Source organism: Geotrypetes seraphini, chromosome 18 (genome assembly GCF_902459505.1).
Source record: "Geotrypetes seraphini chromosome 18, aGeoSer1.1, whole genome shotgun sequence".
Classification (NCBI taxonomy): Eukaryota; Metazoa; Chordata; class Amphibia; order Gymnophiona; family Dermophiidae; genus Geotrypetes; species Geotrypetes seraphini.
This window is the reverse complement of record NC_047101.1, coordinates 19,370,899-19,383,901: the sequence shown is the minus strand read 5'-3', so window position 1 is coordinate 19,383,901 and position 13,003 is coordinate 19,370,899. Positions and strand designations below refer to the sequence as shown.

Genomic DNA, 13,003 nt, shown 5'->3' with positions numbered 1-13,003 from the left:
ACATCATTCCTTCAGTCTATGCTTCTTAACCACTTAAAAAGCTTCTATAAAAAGAAATGTTTTTAATAAATTTATCTTTCACCAAGATATATACCAAGCTCAGTAAATATCTCAAACTCCTCACCTCCAATATATAATTCCCAGCTCCTCAGAATTACCACCTGGGCTCAAAAGTTTTCACTGCCCTAGCCTTTATGTACTACCTCCTCACTGGAGCCGCTATCAATTTTTACTAACAAACTTTACTTTTAAATTTTAATTTAACAACCCTTCTAGCATATTTCAAGGGTACTTAACTTTTAATTGTGGTGAGAGTTTGATTGGTGATCCTCACAAGAACATTTATATATAAAAATTGATTGCCGTTTGATTAATTTCATACATTTATAACATTCTGAAAGTTATTATTCATTCTCAGTTGTCCAACCAGATTATTCCAAAGCTTCACCCCTGCCACAAAATAGGCCATAGTACTAGTTTCAAGTTTCAAGTTTTATTGAATTTGATAAATCGCCTATTTTGTACTAAGCGAGCAACAATTAAAAAAGAAATGCTGTACATAGCTTTAAAAGAGGTACATAAAAAAAAACTTCAGACAGACAATACAGACAAACTAGAGAAACAATGGGAAGGGGTAAAGTAGGTTAAAGTTACATAGTGCGTTTCTCGGAGGAGAAGAAAGTGAAAATATGATAGAGGAAAAAACATTAGGGTTGGGGGTTTAAAAAGTCATATTGAGAGAAGTTAAGAATAAAAAGAAAAAGGGATTATTTAAAATTGCTGATTAAAAAATTAAAAATAATAATAAGGAAGAAGGTTTTAAATATTAAAAGAAGTTTTAAAAAGGAAAGTTTTTAAGTTAGTTTTAAATAAGTTCAGGTCTTTGATTTCTCTAATGTATAAAGGAAGGGCGTTCCAAGTAAGGGGAGCCATGACTGAGAATATGTCGTGATGTCTGGTTCCGATGATCTTTAGGGAAGGTACAGTAAGTATTCCTTGAGCAGTTGATCTTAATGCTCGGGGCGAGCTATATGGAATTAACAGTTGATCTATAAATAAGGGTTCATTATTGAATAGAGTTTTGAAAGTTAAAAGTTATATTTTATAGGTTATTCGTTGATTAATTGTATACCTCTCGTGCAGTAACTCATCAACAGATAAACACATTGTGTTCTCCGACCTTAAGGATTGATGGGGCTGATGTAATGTCACAGCATGTGAAAGATATCACAGCATCTCTTGGTGAATTGTTTGAAAAATAAAAACAGTACTCAAGATTTAAAAGGTAGCCAATGCAGTTTTCATAATAAAGGTGTCACATACTCAAATTTACTGCCACCACGGATTAAATGTGCTGCATCATTCTGAACCACTTGTAAAGATCTACGTTTGGATGATGACATGCCTAAATACACTTCTCCCTCCAAATCCGCGGTTTCAGTATCCGCGAACTTGGTTATTTGCAAATTATTTTTTTTTACAAAAAAACTATTTTCATGTTTTGGCTATTTTTAAGCTGTTCAAGCCTCCCTGGAACCTTACCTGGTGGTCTAGCGGTAAAGCAGGGCAGGAGCAAAACACAGCAATAAAGATAATTTCAGGCTCAAAAAAATTTGACCATGTCACCCCATTACTGCAAAAAGCTCACTGGTTGCCAATTACATATTGGATTACATATAAAATAGCTCTTCTAGTCTTCAAGACTATACAAACCAACGCCCCGGCATTTATAGATAGGCTTTTGATTCCACAGAACTCATCGAGAGTTCTTAGATCTACTTCACAGTTTACCCTTAATGTTCCTTCTTTGAAAATTATCGGAACACGCCGTGCTTCTATTTTTTCTGTAACTGCTCCAATGACTTGGAATTCTCTTCCCTTATATCTAAGACTCGAACAAGATTTGCAGAAATTTAAGAGTAGTTTAAAGTGCCTTCTTTTTTAAAGAAGCCTTTAACTGAAAATACAATGTCCAACCATTTCAGCCATCTCCAAATTAAGATTTTTAATAGCTCTTTTATTTGACCCCATCTCCGCCAGCAATCCTTTTCTTCCTACCCTCCTTATGTACTTCCCTTTTATGTACTTTTTCTTTAAAATTGTATTTCCTCCCCTCTTTCCTACTGTTTCCCATGGCTATAAAAAGCAAATACCCAAGGAGGTCTGGTAACGAATTATGTATATGTGATTTCTCTAAAATCATATTTTTACCTTTTGTACAACGCTTTGTAATTTGCTAAAGCGTTCAATCAAATAATATGAATAAACTTGAAACTTGAGCGATCTTCCTATGCTCCTGCCCCATGCAGAGCCATCATCAAAATGGCTGCCGTGAGTTCCCGTTGTAGTCTCGAGACTACAACGGGAACTCACGGCAGCCATTCTGATGATGGCTCAGCACGGGGCAGGAGCATAGGAAGATCGCTCCTGCCCTGTTTCACCGCTAGACAACCAGGTAAGGTTCCGGGGACGCAGAAGAGAGGCGGGGGTGGGTCAGAGCCAGCCAAGAAGTTACTCACGATTTTTCACACTTCGCGGTCCGGCTCTGCACCTAACCCCCGCGAATACCGAGGGAGAAGTGTATAGTGCATTACAATAATATAACCTTTGCAATACAACACTCTGAACTACAAGATGAAAATCATACGGGGACAGCATAGGTTTGTTTGTTTTTTTTCCCAGTTCTTTATTCATTTTAAAATCAAACAAGTGCACATAACTATATCATAAATTAATTCCAATAGGTTTTAATCTACTCAAAAGCTGCATCTAAAAGAAAGCAGATTTAATGACAGGTAAAACCTGATCCTTCATGACTAAAAGAGAATCCGAATGCCTAAAACTTTCATTTTTCTTTTTTTTTTTTTTTAATAAACTACACAGGTATACATACAACAACTCCAAACAAATGAAGACCGCAAATCTCTTAAAAGTAAACATTATTCTGTTAGCACATATAATAATCAATCTGGGGAGTTAATAACTTACTTCTGTGATGAAAATACCGAATACCATCAAATAATCACAGAATTTTAAATATATAACAAAAAGCCCAGACCCCCCCCCACCCAAACCGCCCAGCGAAACCACCAAACTGCGGCCGCCACCAGGACCACAACCGTCTTGTAAAGGCAATGATGGTTCCAATGGCAACCACGACCCAGCGACCCCACCAAACGGCCCAGATGAAGGGCCCGAGCACTACACTTCTCCACTTGCCTTGTATCCAAAACTCTGTGGTGTTCGGCACATATAATAATCCACACAATTTTATAAAAGCCATTTTCACACTAGATTATGCCTCACACAGAAAATATTGTAGGCAATTACAGTATATTCATCGTGGTTAAAAGATAAAAAAAAAAAAAAGGTCCAATAACAGTAAAATTAAGAGCACAGGACGTAGCAACGTCTTGAATTTTACAGATTCAAAGGCAGTTAATTGTGAGAACGTAGACTTGTGTGCAATGCAGGAGCACAGGAGACCACTGACAGGTTGGTGATGCTCTTCACCAGAACACCCACAAGGCCCATCTGAAACGGCGGTGCTGGACGACATGGGACCTCATTTTTGTGTAACCACAAGTCCCATCCCCACTGATTCCCTCACACCCGTAAGCTCGGGTCTGATAGTGGTGAAATGTGCCATTGTATACCACTATAAATGTGTACTTTCCCACTTGTTCTTGGATATTTTGCTTGTTTTATTACCTTTTCCTTGAAGCTGTTACCTCCCATCTTGCTTTTAATTTATTTTACCTTTACACCAGGACTTTTCCTTTGATTCTATATACTACGGTTGTAAACAAGGCGGACTATAAACTTCTGTGGCGATGATCATCTCTCTTTTCTTTCCCCTATTATTCTTGAAAGTTCTGTGTAACGTTACAAAGCTTTGTTCAATATGATTGCAGGTATTCACTTTCAGCTGGCACGAAGATATCCGTCCTGGGGATCCACTCCATACAAAAAAGGTCTGTTTTGATGCTATCTCCCATACCAGCCCTATCACACTCTATGACTGTCATGGAATGAAGGGGAATCAACTATGGAGATACAGAAAAGTGAGTTGAGAAAGAGAAAAGAGCATGGGACGAGAAAGGAAACTAGGTCATTACTGCTGACTTGGAAGGGTTTAGTAGAAGAAACTTCACTCTACAGAAGCTCTACTTTTTATATTGCTAGTGCTTGATATTATTGGAGACAGCATGCTGGAGAATCATTTGTAGCAATGCTTATGCTGGTGGTTTCTTGTTTGCTTTTGTGAACGCATCTTTCAATGCACTGATTTCCCTTAAAAATGTCAGTCTTATTTTTACGTAATTTGCTAGAGAGAGAACTCAAACTATTTATTTATTTATTATTATTTTTTTTTTTCCTTCAAGTTTTGTTTGTTTTGTTTTGTTTTTTAAACAATCCTTTGCCTTTAACAAATTCATTCTATGTGTGTTTGTTTTGAGTTCCAGGCCACTTGACCTCAAACAGACTAGATAGCTAAGGTAGGGTTGGAGGAGCAAGGCCATCAGTTTGAAAACAGCTGAGCTCAGCAATTCCTGCTCTAAAGGGATAAATCTAAATACTAAGGGGCTCATAATCGAAAGAGAAAAACGTCCAAAAACCGGCCTAAGTCAGCACTTGGACGAACATTGTCAAAATACGTCCAAGTGCCGATAATAAAATCGGGTTTTGAACGTATTTTTAAATGACCTAGGCCTTCATAGTGCCACTATACGACCATAGTTAAACGGAGCATTTCAGGAAAAGTGTCGAGGGCGGGATTTGTGTGGGACGTGGGCAGGCTTAGACTTAGTCATACAGCATGTATAGCCGAAAGTTATACAGCACAGGATCGACGGAACCTGGACATTGTGACTTAGACCATTTAAAACATGGTCTAAGTCACCCACCTAAAGTCACCAGATAAGCACTGCAAACACATAATACAGACCTCCACACAGTACCTCAGTGATCACCGACCCCCCCCTCTCACCCCCATAAAATTATTAATCACAATTTGAAAATTGTGCATCATCACTTGGTAGCCTGGCAGAGGAAAGCCTTGTCGTGCTGCACAGAGCCATCATAAGTCGTCTTGGGGGTGGGTTAGGAACCCATGGAGAGGAGCACCCATGCCCATAAGCCCCTGTAATCACTGTATTGATATTGAAACATGTGCACTCCCCTATACACCCCAAAACCATTTTTTACTGTCATATAAGTGGCTCCTGCAGCCATAAGGGCTATTGGGGTGGTAGATAAGTGGGTGTAAGGGATTCTGGAGGTGGTTTGGGGGGCTCACCATGACTTATAAGGGAGCTGTAGTGAGGAGAAGACATGTTACCCTTTTTGTGAAGTTCACAGCAGTGCCCTGTAAGGTACCCCACTATTTAGGTGCCATGTCTGGGTGTTCAGTCCATCACTTTGCAGACCCCTCTCACGTCCAAAATGGCTTGTTCTAGGTATTTTTGACTTAGACGAAAAGTTGGACGAAAATGTGGTATAAAGATGGACGATTTAGCAACTTGGACGATCAGATTGGTAGGACGTACACTTAGACGATTTTTGAAACAAAAAAATATTTGGACGTATTTTTCGAAAATGTGTCCTAAGCTGTTTTTTACTTTGGACGATTTGCGACTTTGACGAAAACAGACTTAGACGTTCCTTTCGATTATGCCCCTCCAAATGAAACACTCCACAATCATACAACCCCAAAGAATCCAACAATTCAATACTCCAAACACCTAGGGGATATACTCCGAGGAGGTGTTTTTTGTTTTTTTTACTATAAAAACTTATTTTAAATTATAAAATTATTTATTATGAAATTATAAAATTAATTATTTGATTATGAAATTATAAAATCGATATGGAGTTATACAATTAATAAAGAAATATAGGGAGGAGGAGGTTTTTGAGCCAAAGAGGTAGCTCATGAATACAGCCTGCTTGAAAGCTAATGAGCAGCAGCAAGAAGTGAATCCAAGATGGACGCCACTACCTGCTAGCTGGGAGGACGCCTTCGATCGTGGTTCTAGTTTCCTGAAAGCGGTGAAAAGCATTTCCCACTAATTCCGAAGAGAAGGGGGAAGAGCAATGGTGGAACCTCCCGACGCTCAGAACCGCCATCAATTACAATAGACAACTTTCTTAGACGCCTCCAACAAGGGCAATTACCATCGGGGAATCGCCCGCTGGAGCCGCCGGCAGAGAGTAATGCCGCCGCGGTTTTCCCTGGGCTCGATGTTACTCTGAGCCCCAACATCAGGACTCCGCCTCTGCAGCCGACTCCGCAAAGAGCAAGCTCCCCGCGAGACGAGATTACCCCGGAAGAGGAAGTTTTCTCAGTCTCAGAGACCAGTACTTCGGAAGGCTTGCCAGTGGAAACAACTCAGAGAGGTTCTTCCCCTCTGGATGGAATTGCGGCAGGAACATCTCAAGCTAATGAGGCACAAGCGCCTCAGGAGGTTAAAACAATTTAAAGAACAGTATCTTTCTACACCTGCAACAGATTTTCTGCACTTAAATCCCCGGAGGTTACCCTAGATGCTCTTTGGGACTTGGTGGTGAATTTAGGTAATTCTCTTAGTCCACATATAGAGCATTTGGACAAAGAATTTAAAACTCAGAAAGAGGATTTTAAGCTTCTAAAACAAGATTTGTCTTTGGTGACATTAGATGGTTAAAAAAGGGGAAAAGAGATAATAACAATTAAACAAAATCAAGATTTAATTGTGAAAGACAATATTATCCTGAGGAGGAAGCTCGAGGCCCTTGAAAACATTAATCGTGCTAATAATTTGCAGCTGATAAATTTTCCTAAGGTTTCCTCAATCACTCCTCGTGATATGATCAGACGTTATTTCATTGAGGTATTGGGAATATTGGAAAATTCATTACCCCCCCCCAAAAAAAACAAGGGCTTATTATTTACCTTTAAAGCTTCAAGAAACTCAAAATCAGCATCCAGACCAACAAGAAGGTCCCTTAGATGTTATCGCAATTCTGGAGGAATCTGTTACAGAAACAGCTGTTCCAGCTACTTTATTGATGACTGTTTATCCCCAGATAAAGACTGGATCCTTAAATTGTTCTTCAAAAATAGATTTATGGACTTCCTGGGGTTCAAAATAAAGATTTTCCCTGATGTTTCGAGAAAAACTCAGAAGAGGAGACGAGAGTTTCTAATTTTGAAACCAGGGGTAATCCAATTAGAGGGTGTTTTCTTTTGCGTTATCCCTGCAAGTATATTATTAGATACCGCTCTTTAAAATATGTTTTTGTAGATCCTTCTCATTTAGTTAGTTTTCTCTCCCTAAAACGCTTGGAGAAAGAAGGTGTAACAGCTCCTGTTTAATTGAATAGCTCTCTGTTCCAGCAGCAGATATACATATCTTCATTATTTTATTAGGACTTAGTAATTACTCTTTTCTTACTTCTTGGATCACTTATGAGGACTTGAGTGTATTAAGAAATGTTTTTCTTATTTGATGATTTTTGTTTAAATTGTTATGTCTTAGATTACACTTTCTGTACAAGATGTTAAAGCTTGGAAAATAATTTTGAAAATTTAATAAAGAATTTAAAAAAAAGAGCAGCGGCAGCTGGGAGTCTGAGGCTCTTCCCTCCTTTCCTTAAAATAATCCTTTGAGCTGAATATATTATGATAGTATAAAATTATATTAAAAGTTAATTCCTTTTAATTAGGGAATAAGTGAGTATATCCCCTAGGTATCTGGAGTAATAAATCTAAATACAGTAAAACCTTGGATTGCAAATAACTTGGTTTGCAAGTGTTTTGCAAGACCAGCAAAATATTTCAATAAATTTTAACTTGATATACAAGCAATGTCTTGCAATACAAGTACATACAGTCTTCACACATCACAACTGAGCCGATGGTCTTTCTCTCTCTGACGCTGCGGGAGTCTAGTGACTGTTCTAAATGAGCGAGGTCTTGCAATATGAATACATACAGTATACACGCGTCACATCATCACAACTGAGCCGATGGTCCTTCTCTCTCTGACACTGCAAGAGTGTAGTGACGGTTCTAAATGAGCGAGGTCTTGTATTACGAATACATACAGTATATATATGTCACATCATCACAACTGAGCCAATGGTTCTTCTCTCTCTGACGTTTTGGGAGTCTAGTGACTGTTCTAAACGAGCAAGGTCTTGCAATATGAGTACATACAGTATACACACGTCACATCATCACAACTGAGCCGATGGTCCTTCTCTCTCTGACACTGCAAGAGTGTAGTGACGGTTCGAAATGAGCGAGGTCTTGCATTACGAATACATACAGTATATATATGTCACATCATCACAACTGAGCCAATGGTTCTTCTCTCTCTGACGTTTTGGGAGTCTAGTGACTGTTCTAAACGAGCAAGGTCTTGCAATATGAGTACATACAGTATACACGCGTCACATCATCACAACTGAGCCGATGGTCCTTCTCTCTCTGACACTGCAAGAGTGTAGTGACGGTTCTAAATGAGCGAGGTCTTGCATTACGAATACATACAGTATATATATGTCACATCATCACAACTGAGCCAATGGTTCTTCTCTCTCTGACGTTTTGGGAGTCTAGTGACTGTTCTAAACGAGCAAGGTCTTGCAATATGAGTACATACAGTATACACGCGTCACATCATCACAACTGAGCCGATGGTCCTTCTCTCTCTGACACTGCAAGAGTGTAGTGACGGTTCTAAATGAGCGAGGTCTTGCATTACGAATACATACAGTATATATATGTCACGTCATCACAACTGAGCCAATGGTTCTTCTCTCTCTGACGTTTTGGGAGTCTAGTGACTGTTCTAAACGAGCAAAGTCTTGCAATATGAGTACATACAGTATACACGCGTCACATCATTACAATTGAGCCGATGGTCCTTCTCTCTCTGACACTGCAAGAGTTTAGTGACTGTTCTAAATGAGCGAGGTCTTGCATTACGAATACATACAGTATATATATGTCACATCATCACAACTGAGCCAATGGTTCTTCTCTCTGACGTTTTGGGAGTGTAGTGACTGTTCTAAGCGAGCGAGGTCTTGCAATACAAGTACATATAGTATTTTGTATGAAAGTGTTTGGGTTGTGGAATGAATCGTCTGAGTTTCCATTATTTCTTATGGGGAAATTCGTTTTGATATACGAGTGCTTTGCATTACAAGCATGCTTCTGGAACGAATTATGCTCGCAAACCAAGGTTTGACTGGACTCCCAATTTTTATGAATAACTCTCAAATACCAGGTTTTATAAGTTTAATGTTCTCCTCTGATCTCTGTTCTTAGGACAAGAGTTTTTACCACCCAGTCAGTGGCAGCTGTATGGACTGCAATGAGGCAGAACACAAGGTTTTCATGAACACCTGCAATCCTTCCTCTCCAACGCAAAAATGGATATTTGAATACACAAACTCCACCATCTTGGACAAATTCAACAGAAATCCTGACTTATAATGACAGAAACTATATATTATATAAATATATATATATTTTGCAGCTATATTTTTTACTGGAGTGGAGTACAAAAATTGTATTAAAAAAAGGATTTTCATTTTGTTGTATGTTTAAAATGGAACTGTCCGAGGTGGGAAATAGCTACCTGACCTTTATTTTAAAAATACTGTGGTGGTGGGGAGGGGCACTTGTTCAACATTGATGATTACTTAAAGACAAATCAACTAATCCAGTTTCTGAACTGGATGTACTTTATTTCATGATTTTAAACTCAGAAACAAGGTGTGTTAGATAATAGACTAAAATTGTTGCAAAAGTAAGATATAACCAAGTATGTACCTCAGGGTCTATTGGGAAGAACACGTTAACCACTCAAGAAACACCAGCAGCCTATAAGAATATGCTTCCTCGAGTGCCTTTTTACAATTCTAAAAATGCAGGAACAGTTTTTTTTTTTATGAGAAATGCCATATAGGTTTCAGTCATTTTAAAAATAGATTGTGAATTTTTAGAGGGGGGAGGTAGTGGAATATCCTTCCATAATATTATGGGGTCTATTTATCAAGGCACATTAGTACTAACACAAGCATTAACACATGTTAAGTTGGAATTAATGTCCCTGTGTTAATGGAAAAACTACCCCAAATAAACTGGATGTGTCATAAATAGCATAGATGCATTAATGCCAAAACTTGAATTACATCTAGCAGTGTGTTTCTGTGTTCATGCTTGATTTCTAGATATGCTAATTAGCACTCTGCCATGTTTTGCATATAATTACGTTTTGACTACAGTGTTAAAATTGGAGCACTAACTCACTTTGGTAAGTAGACCTCTAATTCTTTTCTTTTTTATACCAGGATCTTCCATAGTTGCTAGACAGCAGCTTTAAAAATTGGTCTCTTTTGAGGTGAATTTCTTTGCCGTTACCCAGTCACATTATATTTCTTTTTTTCCTATGCCTTAGTAAGAGATAACAGTACTATAGCAAAATATCTACAATAAATGATCATTATTAGTAATGAATCCCTCAAATCAGTGCTTCTCATCCCTGTCCTGGAGGCACATGTACTTAGCCAGCCAGGTTTTCCAGATTACCACCAAGAGTATGCAGGATTTGCATACAATTTGTCTTTTGATCTATGTAAATTTATCTCATTCATACTCATGGTGGTAATACTGAATTATCCCCTCTCCTCCAGGAGAAGCACTTCCTTATATGATGCAATGGGAAAACTGTGTGGTGTTTAAATATCAAAGCTAACATCTATACCTATGCTCAGCACATCACTGCTTCAAATCCTGTTAGGCTATAATCAGCAAAGCTTCTATACACTGGATCTTCTTTGTAATGGTCTCTAATTAAGTCTCATCGGCCTTGACTGCAATTCCACTGTAATGATGTACAAATTACTGTTACCTACCTGAAAATCCCAAGCACTACACTATTGTGCAAAATAGCAGCTCTAGCAGAGCTGATAGGTCCTGATTATTCGTTTCCCTTTTCTTGTTTCTCCAGGTAATTGTAAATTATTAAAGTGCGATATAATTATTTTACTTAAAACTCAAAGTATTATGACACACTTTGTGATCTTTATCTAACTGTTCTTCCCATTTTTCCTTCCTGTTGCAGTATAACAGACATTATTTGTAGAGAATGACACGGTGACAAAATTCATCACCGATCCCGTCCCCGCGGATAACCGCGGGAAACCATCTTCATGTCATTCTTTAAGGAGAGAGGGAAGAATCAGAGTATGAATGGCCACAACCACTGACCCGCAAGCTTTTCTTTGAAGAATGCTGGTGTAGAAGGACTGAGGTTGAGATAGAGACTACACATTGACAGTCTCTGGTATCCAGAGCAGATATTGTGATGTCATAATGCCTCATTCCACCGGTGCCTAAGAGCCAATCACATCAGTGATGTCAAAATGGCTTCATTATCCTTGGCTCACATAAGAATCAGAGTATGAATGGCCACAACCACTGACCCGCAAGCTTTGCTTTGAAGAATGCTGGTGTAGAAGGACTGAGGTTGAAATAGACACTAGAAAATGACATGGGATTATTTCCCGCGGTTATCCGCGGGGACGGGAACGGTGATGAATTTTGTCACCGTGTCATTCTCTAATTATTTGATCTCTAGCATTCCCCTTTTCCTTCCAAAAATAATGATCCTCTATGCCTAACCCATGTGTTATTAATTTCAGTAATGTTTATACCTCCACCAGGGACTGTTCCATGCACCCACCAACCTTGCTGCGAAGAAATAGTTACTTGTGTTCTGAGTCTGCCTTACTTTAAAGCTCATAACATGATCTCTTGTTCTAGAACTTCTTTTGCACTGAACTATACATAGGGAGGAATTCTATAAATGGTGCTCAAAAGTCAGTGCTAAGTGTGATTCTGTAAATACGTGTGCCCTTTATAGAATCACACTTAGCATTGATTCTCATGCTTAGCTTTAGGTGCCAGACTTACGCCTGCTGAAATCTGATATAAATGCTGGCACCCAAGTTAGGCAGTACAGTGGTACCTCGGAATCCGAACGCCCCAGAACTCGAACGATTTGGAATCCGAACTTTTTTTTTTTCTTCATTTTTGCCCCAGAATCCGAACGCTGCTTTGAAATCCAAACTGCAAGCAGTGCTCAGCCTAAAGCTTCCCCTCTGACGCAGCTTCCTGTTTCCACTGGGAGGGAAGCTTTAGGCTGAACACCACTTGCAGCTGCCGTTGCCGATCTTGCTGTCTTCAAGTTTCAAGTTTAATATTCATTTGATGAATCGCTTATAACAATATCTAAGCGATGTACAATTTAAAAACCATCAGAATGTGGTGATACAATTAGTTAACAAAAATTTAAACAAAAGACAGATAACATTGGACAGACATGAGAGGGTGGGGAAGAGGGGGAAAGTTACAGTTTTTATATTTAGAATTTAACATCAATGGGAAAGTACATTGGGTAGTGGCGGGTATTAATAAAATAAGAAGAATATGGAAACCTGAAATATTACTTTTCATGCATCAAAAGCATCTTGAAATAAGTATGTCTTTAAAATTTTCTTAAAAGAGACTAGGTCTGTTTCGTTCTTAATAAAATTTGGAAGAGAGTTCCACAATGTAGGGGCTTTCACGGAGAACATATCATTGCGTCTTGTGCCTATGATTCTCAGCGATGGGATTGAGAGTAGTTGTGATGAAGAGGATCTTAATGAGCGAGAAGGTCTGTATGGGATAATCATTTTTGCTATAAATTGGGGTTCGTTGAAGCTCAATGTTTTATATACCAAAAATAAAATTTTAAAAGTTATTCTATAAGTTATGGGAAGCCAGTGTGATTTAATAAGCAAAGGGGTGACATGGTCGAATTTTTTTGCATTGTGAATTAACTTGACTGATGTATTTTGGATGATTTGGAGACGTCTATTTTCTTTTTGTGTTATGTTAATTAGAAGAGAGTTACAGTAATCCAATTTAGAAATGATAAGAGAATGAACTTGCCGCTGGGGA

At 38.5% G+C, this 13,003-nt stretch overlaps 1 protein-coding gene across 4 annotated transcripts in view; it reads left to right on the top strand.

Annotated features, from left to right (window-relative positions):
• The window catches only part of GALNT10 (polypeptide N-acetylgalactosaminyltransferase 10), a 129,244-nt gene extending 119,659 nt beyond the window's left edge, over nt 1-9,585 (top strand). For all 4 annotated transcript variants that reach the window (XM_033927749.1, XM_033927748.1, XM_033927750.1 and 1 more), the window contains 2 exons: nt 3,915-4,064; nt 9,320-9,585. In XM_033927749.1, the coding sequence (XP_033783640.1) occupies nt 3,915-4,064; nt 9,320-9,487 (318 nt within the window). In that variant the 3' untranslated portion in view covers nt 9,488-9,585. The remainder of the gene's footprint in view (nt 1-3,914; nt 4,065-9,319) is intronic.
• The last annotated feature ends 3,418 nt before the right edge of the window (nt 9,586-13,003 follow it).